The following is a 9,566-nucleotide window of genomic DNA, read 5'->3' as shown; positions in this document are numbered from 1 at the left end:
AGTGGTGCCTGTGGTCATCGGGGCCCTCGGGGCAGTCACCCCCAAACTGGAGCAGTGGCTCAAACAGATCCCAGGAACAACATCAGACATCTCAGTCCAGAAATGTGCAGTTCTAGGCACAGCCAAGATGCTGCGCAGAACCCTCAAGCTCCCAGGCCTCTGGTAGAGGACCCGAGCTCAGAGGATGAAACAGACCACCCGCGGAGGGTAATAAGGGAATTTTTATTAGATCGATTGATAGATAGTGTTATATGAATTAAAAACAGGGCAATTCATTTTAATGCTCGATATTACCCATCAGATACCGTTCYCCCTGTGGTAAAGTGAGAGAACGGTATCTGATGACTAAAAAATCACACATCAGATACCATTCATCCTGTTTTAAAGGGTGGGGAACGGTATCTGATGGCCGTAAATCACCAGTCAGATACCATTCCCCTAGCCCTTTCTCTGTCTTGACCAACAAAGTCACATTATCTGTGGTTCAGGAGTGACTTAATACAACAAATGCTGCAGTTATAATCCATATCCTGGGTATGTCTCTGTGTAGTTGCTCTTTAAGCTCTTACTGAAGCTGCAGTCCACATCTTGTGAGCTTTCCCAATGGTTGTCTTGGCCATGATGTTTGCTGTTAGCCATTATTGTCAAATTACATAGCACTTGAAAGAAATAGATTTGAAATCTATCACTCTGTATGTAGTAAATCTAAATAATGACTTCTACTTTTGAACCGACATTACTGTTTATCAGTTTGAACTCCTGCCATCTTTTCGCATCCCAACGGTCACCTCGCTGAACTTCTTCTGCAGATGGAGGTGTGAAAATCCTCTTTGAAAAGGAGCTGGGTGTCGCAGATTTTCATCTTCCCAGCAAAACGAGGCTTCTTTACGTGTCAGAGTGTGACATAATAGCAGGAAATGGCTACAAAAGGAAGCTGGTTCGATACAGAAACGTAGGTGGTGCCAGTGAGCTCTATGGCAGTATAGTTTTATGCAAACCTTCTCACTGGTCTTCACTGTTCTTCTTGTGTTTTTCAGGCCAGTAGCAGCTTTCAGGAGCTGGTATTAGTGGAGAGGACACGGCTCAGTGAGCAATACTTCTCTGCTTTGCAGAGATTTGTGGTGTTTGACTTAGGTTTGTCTCTGCTCCCAGTTAGTGGGCAAACAGAAGCCTCACAGCTCATCACTCAGATTGTAAGTATCTAATATTGATCTGGATCACAGACCTACAGCCATGTATCTTTCTTTGGATATAGTATATTTTACATATATCACATGCAGATAACTTGCATGTGTTGGTAATGGAGGTATGCAGAACATTAAATGTATATTTCATGTGTGCAGACTTGAATGGTCTAATGTTAGAGTCCTGGGGCCTCGTGTATAAAAGAGTGAGTCGGACTTGTGCTGAAAGTCTGAAATGTACAGAGTGAAAATGAATGGTGAGACTAGAGTTCCCTGTGGAGCTCCTGTATTGCTGACCTCCTGGTTAGACACTCAGTTCTTCAGTCTCACAAACTGTGGTCTGTTAGTCAGCTAGTCATAGATCCAGGTGATTGTGGAGTCCTCTATCTGTGTCTTCCGGAGTTTCTCACAGAGCAGATCAGGCTGAATTGTGCTAAATTCACTGGAGAAATCAAAGAACATGATTTGATAAGATAAAATCAGTCTTTATTTAAAGCTGTAAATCATGGGTCTCAAACTCAATTTACCTGGGGGTCGCTGGAGGCAGAGTCTGGGTGAGGCTGGGCCGCGTAAGGGATTCCACAAAAAACATTAAAAAAATATCCTTAAATGCCATCAACATTTAATTATTTTTTTCTTTTTGACAGACATGATGAGGTGTGACAAAATTTAGGGTGYGTTCACACTGCAGCCTGAAGTGACCCAATTCCGATTTTTTGTCAAATCGGATTTTTCTTGCCGGCCGTTCACTGCCACCATAGGTGTAGGAACCGGAGGGGGGACATGTCCCCCCCAATATTAGAGACAGTCACATTCGTCGTCCCCCAAATAATTTCACTGCAGTTGCAAAGAATTTTAAAATTTTCCACTCGCATGGTTTTATTTTGAAGGCGCACCACAGCGCATTTAGCAGAGCGCTTCCTCCCTCTACMCCCTCTGAACGGCTCAGAGAGCTTAAGGCAGCAGCGGGAAACTCCGTATGAATGAGGTAAACTAGGCATGTCCAAAGTCCGGCTTGTGGTCAAATTTCATCCGCCCGCAGCCTCTGTCATAAAATCAATAACGTCTGGCCCGCACGTAGAATTAATACATCGGGCAGCAGTACTGTTACCTGCATATGGCGTAGCTTACACACTAAATGCTGTTCCTCATTTACCCACTAGAGGGCAGCAGCCCGTGTGACTCTTTCCCCTCAATTTTCTAAAATGGCGACTATCAACAAAAAAGTTGACTTCAAGGGCCGACAGTTCAAGGATGGGTGGAAATTAGACTATTTCTTCACTGACATATGCAACAACTGTGTCTGTCTTATTTGTAAAGAGGCTGTGGCTGTTTTTAAAGAGTTCAATGTGAAGCAACATTACCATGGAGACATGCTGACATATACGATAAGATCACAGGGAAGGAACGCAGCGAGAAACTGAAGCATCTTGAAGCTAGTTTAATCTCACAGCAGCGACATTTTGCAAGAGCCCGAGAGTCAAATGAGAAGCTACAAAGGCTAGTTGCAAGGTAGCCGTGCTGATCGCAAAGCATTGCAAACCTTTCACCGAGGGTGAATTTATCAAAGACGCGTGATGACTATGGTGAAGAAAATCTGTCCTGAGAAGCAGCAAGAGTTTGCCAAAGTCTGCCTGGCACGTAACACTGTGGCACGCAGGGTTGAAGAAGTGTCATCAGACATCAAGACAATTGGGAGGTCAGAGGAAAGGAGTTTGACTTTTTTTCGTTAGCTTGCGACGAAAGCACAGACGCCTCTGACACTGCTCAGTTACTTTTTTGAGAGGAGTGGACAACGAAATGAACGTTACCGATGAGCTACTTGACCTCAAGAGTSTGAAAAACCAAACAAGAGGAACAGATTTATTCTCTTCTGTTTGYGCTGCCGTGGATGACATGAAACTCCCGTGGAATAAAATTTCTGGGATTATTACAGACAGCGCACCATCCATGACTGGCGAACAAAGTGGATTATCAGTATCAGTGACGTTCAGTTTGGATGAATGCGGCCTGGACGTTAGGTCGCATTTGAATCGGATACGTATCGGATATGGGTCAGATTCGAAAAGAATCYGACCAGTGCTGTTCAAACTGTCATGAAAAGATCAAATACAGGTCGCATTACGTCAAAAAAATCGGAATTAGGTCACTTCAGGCTAAGTTTATTCCACTTGACATCGCTCTTGTTCTACGTTTTATAGAAGTCTTTAGCCAGCTAGCAACGTATGGACAGCATACGTTGCTAGCTGGCTAAAGACCCGGTAGCAGTCGCCTTTCTCTGCGTTTGATCGTGGCATTTGTTAATGGTAAAAAGTACCGGAATGGCGACTGCAGGGAAGGGCAACTAGTACCGCACTGTTCCATCATCCGCCGCACTATTGTTACAAGCGTAGTCAGGAGCGCTGCCAGAAATCATGGGCCCCTTGACAAAGAATTTAAGAATTTGTTTGCAGCACCACATGAGATTGTGATTGACAGCACTAAAACTCTCCTGCCACTGACTGGTTGTTTCTAGCACTGGGAAAAGGCAGAGGAAATGGATTTCTCACAGATTACCTCTCATACTATTCTGTCACAATATAATGACAGTTTTAAAAATGTGAAAAAAATATTTATATAAAACGTACATACTGCAGCTTTAATTTCACTCAGGAGAGGACGGATCAGGAGGGACGTGTTTAGAGCTTCTGCTCACTCACTCATCTGTTAAGTGGTAAAAGGCACAGGGAACAAGTTAAATATGTGAATATGTTGGTAATTTTTTTCCTTAATTCATTAAATGCTAGTGAAATGGAGGCAAACAATAGTTTTGTAGCTAAGCTAATTATGCTAAATGGATGATAATCTCACAGTCTACTTGGAGAAAAACTGGGTTATAAATTAACACTCTTGCCTTTTTCTCTCTCTCCCTCTCTGTTTTGTTTTTGAAAACCTGATTTTATAACTATTATTAGCAGCATAGCAAAAGCCACASTCGCCGCTGCATTCAGCTGCAGCTTCTACTGACTGCAGGAACAAATCATTTCATGCAGATTCAGGGGGGAGTACAGGCCAAAAACGGATGTGTGTTTTTTGGTCTGGGAGGGGTAACATTAAATTTTTACTGCTGAAAACAATCTTTGAATCTTTGAATATGATTAATTTTATATTTGACAAGACCCTGATTTTTTTATTTTATGTCTATGAACAAAATATAAATAATTAAACTGTGGAGGGCCCCCTGCTTGTCAGGGCCCCTAGAATCGTCATCACCTCTCACCCCTTTACCGCGCCCCTGGGAACACTGTAGTACAGGACGTCATGTAAGCACAGCAAAAGAGAGCTTGGGTTACTATGTGTATACACAAGATAGTTTCAAGTTAATAAAAACGACACCCACATGCTACACATGTCTAAATATTTCTGTTTCACAAGGAAATCAGAACAATTTACAGCAGAGGTCTCATTCTCGCGGCCCGCGGGCCAATTGCGGCCCGCATGACGATGTCTCGTGGCCCCCACCGTAATATCAAAGTATAATATTAGTGCGGCCCACAGGGTGAGTGGACCTCTAAAGGAAGTCCCGCCCGCCGTTCCTCGTCATGTCTGACATTCGGTGCTAGGCTAAGCTACACTGAGCACACTACGCAGCGGTAGCGTTAATAAAACTCATGAGTTAATAAAAGCGACACCCACATACTACACATCTAAATATGTGTAGCATGTCTAAATATGCTACTCATATTTAGACGTGTAGCATGTGGGTGTCGTTTTTATTAACTTGAAACTATCTTGTGTATACACATAGTAACTCAAGCTCTCTTTTCCTGTGCTTACATGACGTCCTATACTACAGTGTTCCTGTAAAGTGTCTTGAGTTTTTAGCAAAGCGCTTTACAAATAAAATGTATTATCATTTATCTTTAGGTCCACGGGGAGGGCAGAGAGAATCCTTTTAGGCGGAAGACTTCAGGTCAGCTGTTGGACTCAGTGACCCTGATTTTGGTCCAGCAGATCCCTGGGGTTGGCAGGGTCAAAGCTTTGACTCTGATGCAGAATTTTCCCAGTCTCAAGGAGATCTCCAACGCATCTCCCGCTGAGCTAGAGCCCATAGTGGGSGAGGGGAGCGCCCAGCAGATCCACAGCTTCTTCCATGGAAACCTTATTACTGGAACATAAAGACTGACTTGTACTTTTCAGTGTTCATTGGGCCATTATATAAATTATATGGAGATGCAATGCATCTCAATGTGTAGACTTTAAGAAATCTTTTTGTTAAAAATAAAAAAATTTAACCACAACTGTTTTAAAATGTGTGAAATGACTGTACAATAATGTCTTATGAAACCATTTTTATTTTTGGTGATGCCAGTAGTTTGGGTTTACAGCTAATACCTCAGAATTTAAATGACGAAGCTCACTTTAACCACGTTAAATACTYGGGTTTGAAGTTTATACATGAATTCACTGAAAATAGCTAAAGTTGTGCTGCTGCGCAAGACTGGGGACAGACAAGTTATTTTACGTCCACAGTTCTCCACACTACTAGAAGAACTATTCAATAATAAGATGAATTCATAGAAAAATATAAATTACTTTCTGGACAGTCAATACAGATTCAGATCAACAGTTCAACATCATCGGTAATAATTGAATCAACTGAGGAARTCCCAAAAGCAAGAGACCATAAATTGTGTAGTAGGAGCATTCATTGATCTTAAACAAGCTTTTGCCACAATTAATCATAAAAATATTAATCAATAAATTGGAATGTATGGTATCATGGTAGTAGTATTGTACTGAGTGAGAAGTGACTTTGGAAGCAGGAAACAATTTRTGAAGATGGGAGAGTATATTGTCATGTTTGGACAGTGCTTTTGGGGTTTCTCAGGGGTCAGTACTGGTTCCGAAACAGTTAATCTTTTGCATAAATATGTGTAAGGTATCAAGAACATTTAAATTAGTCTTGCTTGCTAAGTACAGGAATTTTTAAATTTTTTGAGTTRCTGCTGATGATTACATTGCAAATGTGCAAATTAAAGAGATTATTTGATAGAAACAAATTAGCATTAACTTTAAGCAAACTTAAATGATGGTGTTTAGTTACTGTATTAGGGACATTCAATTGCAGATGCAAAGAGGTGTGGAAATAAAAATAAAAATTTCCCAGCTAGCACAATATGAGTGAAACAACATTGAAACAATGTCAGGCAGAAACATTGAATCTACGTTGAAGCCTGACATTGAAACGAAATTGAAAGTGGTCGGTAACATACATGTTGAATCAACGTTGGGGTTTCAACCATAACTGACAGTATATCAATGTTGATTTAACCATCATCTGCCTGTGGATCTGCATGCAGATTTGTGTTGATGTTACATTGAATGAGTAAGGAATCAGTATTGATTCAACCATTATCTGAATGTGCATCTACATGCACGTTTGCATTTTTACATTGAACCAATGTTAGGAAACAATATTAACTCAACCGTCATCTGAATGTGTTCTGCATGCGCATTTGGGCTGATTTTATATTGATTGAAGGCTAAGGAATCAATGTTGATTCATGTACAGTTTTTGGTCTACATCAGTGGTGTCCAAAGTCGGTAATCGAGGGCCGGCATCCTGCATGCTTTAGTTCTCTCCCTGGTTTAATTCACCTGGATCAAATGATGKCTCATTAGAGGGCCTAAGAGGAACACTGACAAGCTGAAAAGGTTGTTAGTACCACCAGGGAGAGAACTAAAACATGCAGGATGCCGGTCCTCGAGTACAGACTTTGGACACCACTGGTCTACATAATAACATACCATTAACATACTATTAACCATTCACTGGTGTTAAATACACAATTTTATTGGGAGACGAGGGTATTATGGGTACCATAATGACATGGATATGTCATTCAAAATTATCTTACATTAACATCCATCCATTTTCCGACCCCCCTTTTGTGGGGTTGGGAGGGTTGCTGCTGGTGCCTGTCTCCAGCTAATGCTCCGGGCGAGAGGCAGGGTACACCCTGGACAGGTCGCCAGTCTGTCGCAGCTTACATGAACATATTTCCAAAAATGTGTTTACACAAGCTTAAACATGACAACATGGCATGAATATAACATTTTATTTAAGAAAACAGGGATACATCTAACATACTTGACTCCTTTTTGACTGTCAGAACAACAGTTAATTGTCCATGGAAGAACAGCGTCCATGAGGTTAAGCTTTGTACTGTGTGAACCAGGGAAACGGTACAAGTTGGGGTAACCTAAGTTTGATTCTGGTTGGTGACAAACAGCATACTTGGATTCAAAATTGATTAGCTTGAGGATCAGGGATCAGCTTTGAAAACCACTGGATTATACTTTGRCATTTCAATCATTACAATTGGACCACACCACCACCAACCATTGGATGGTTGTTTGATGGTTGGTCCACCATCAGTCATCAACCTTAACCAGGTTGATTAGTGAGCAACACCCGCTCAGTAGCGAGATTACCTGTATCCACAAGTCGAAAACTTGACAGTTATGCCAAACACCCGCTACTCCATCACGCCCTGAGAAGTTAAACTCTTGCTACGATCAAGACATGAGGAGGAAGACGCTGTCAATGTGATGACCTATCTAAAAATATAAATTCCCTTCTCACCCTCCRCGGTTGGTCTCTCTCTGTCTCTCTCTCTTTCATCCTCTGAGCTCGGGTCCTCTACCAGAGCCTGGGAGCTTGAGGGTTCTGCGCAGTATCTTGGCTGTGCATAACTGCACTGCATATATATATATTAGCTCATTAACTTCACATTTCTCCAATGAAGGTTAAGTTTCTTTTACTTTGTCTTCCTGCAGTTGTAGACTTGGCAGTATAAAATTGATAACATAGGAATAACAACTTTATATCCCTTTTAACAGATTACACTTGATTCTGCTGTGGTGCCTGTGGAAACAAAGTGCATGAAGTTTGTGCTCAGGTGGGAAAACCCTGTGGATCACATGGTGGGACTTCTGCTTCAAACTGCTCACTACAGTATACCATTGTCTCTGTCATCCACCAGTTCACTGCAGACTGGCACACGCCAAGGACCCTACATGGATGTCTTCTTAAGTTGGAAACCTTGAGTACATACTGTTGAAATAAAATTGATATACCTTTTGTAAATACATTTTCTCTATCAATGACTTAAATTGTTAACTGTGGTAATTATGTTTGTGTAATGTAGTAATCATGTACAGTGTTTAATATCATTATTAAATAGATGTTTTAAAGAAACAGCCACAAACCTTATGTCTTTGTTCCACAATGGCAGCTTTAATTTTAGCATTTCCTCTCCTCCACATACTTCGTTGCCAGATGTGTAAAATTTACAAAAAGAAGCAATTTAAATGTAAAAGTTGCACATATTTAGATTACTCAAGAGAAGCCATTTACAATAGGTTTTACAGAACTCTACACAACATCAATTCATTTATTAATAGATACATATAGATATTAATTACAGAATAGCTACACCAAGATTTCATTTCTAACAGCTGCTAGAAGTAGTGAGTGTTCATCCAAGAAGTGTGACTTGCAGGAGCAGGAAGGCTCTGTACTGGTTTCTCCTTTTAAATCAAGAGACCCATGATAGTTTGACTAGGCAGCAGATGTCCCACAGCTGATTGACTGAACCTGCCATGGACAGAGGAACAAGACCATCTCAGACATGGTAGGTTGTTAGGTCGGCTACTGTTGAGAAAGATGGACAACAAAACAAATGGAAAAATTATGAATCACATCAGAATATGTAAATTATTTGGCAGGTAGCGCTTAAATCAATATTTAAAATGCTTTTCTTAACAACAGTGTTGGAAGATGTAAGTGATTTTAGTTAAACTTTTAACAACACACCACTGAAAGGTAGCGGTGTACGTGTATATTTCCTAACTGTGGCTAAAGCTGCTGCTAGCTGGTTTACTCTCCGATCGAAGGCTGGTTCTTTTGAATACAGCTGGAGAATGGTAAATTGACAATGACTAATAACGGCTAACATGTAAATACTGTTTTATTACAGTTAATACAGAAAGTGAACCTTTTAACGTTACAACACTGACAGACAGCGGTGTAAATATTTTCCCAAATGTGGCTAAAGCTGCTGCTAGCTGGTCTACTCTCCGATCGGAGGCTGGTTCCTTTAAATACAGTTGGAGAATGGTAAATTGACAATGACTAATAACGGCTAACACTTAAATGCTGTTTTATTAAAGTTGATACAGAAAGTGAACCTTTTAACGTTACAACACTGACTGACAACGGTGTACATATTTTCCCAATTGTGGCTAAAGCTGCTGCTAGTTGATTTACTCTCCGATCGGAGGCTGTTTATTTTATACACAGTCAGAGAATGGTGAATTGACAATGAGTAATAACAG

The 9,566-nt window shown here is 40.9% G+C and overlaps 1 protein-coding gene and 1 long non-coding RNA gene across 3 annotated transcripts in view; one reads left to right on the top strand and one right to left on the bottom strand.

Moving 5' to 3' along the window:
- The window catches only part of faap24 (FA core complex associated protein 24), a 17,190-nt gene extending 8,838 nt beyond the window's left edge, over window positions 1-8,352 (top strand). The window contains exons 2-5 of one of the 2 annotated variants that reach the window (XM_008402894.2): window positions 810-952; window positions 1,038-1,193; window positions 8,070-8,128; window positions 8,213-8,352. In XM_008402894.2, coding sequence (XP_008401116.1) covers window positions 810-952; window positions 1,038-1,193; window positions 8,070-8,128; window positions 8,213-8,276 — 422 coding nt within the window. In that variant the 3' untranslated portion in view covers window positions 8,277-8,352. Of the gene's footprint in view, window positions 1-809; window positions 953-1,037; window positions 1,194-5,090; window positions 5,465-8,069; window positions 8,129-8,212 lie in introns of those variants that run through there. The other variant, XM_008402893.2, reaches the window with a different exon arrangement.
- Window positions 8,353-8,774: 422 nt separating this feature from the next.
- LOC108165986 (uncharacterized) overlaps window positions 8,775-9,566 on the bottom strand; it is a 7,896-nt gene continuing 7,104 nt past the window's right edge. The window contains exon 3 of the long non-coding RNA XR_001776304.1: window positions 8,775-8,883. This is a non-coding gene — a long non-coding RNA (uncharacterized LOC108165986). The remainder of the gene's footprint in view (window positions 8,884-9,566) is intronic.

The sequence above is a fragment of the Poecilia reticulata genome, unplaced genomic scaffold (assembly GCF_000633615.1).
Source record: "Poecilia reticulata strain Guanapo unplaced genomic scaffold, Guppy_female_1.0+MT scaffold_267, whole genome shotgun sequence".
Lineage (NCBI taxonomy): Eukaryota > Metazoa > Chordata > Actinopteri > Cyprinodontiformes > Poeciliidae > Poecilia > Poecilia reticulata.
The sequence above is the reverse complement of the archived record's forward strand: the minus strand, read 5'-3'. Positions and strand labels throughout refer to the sequence as shown.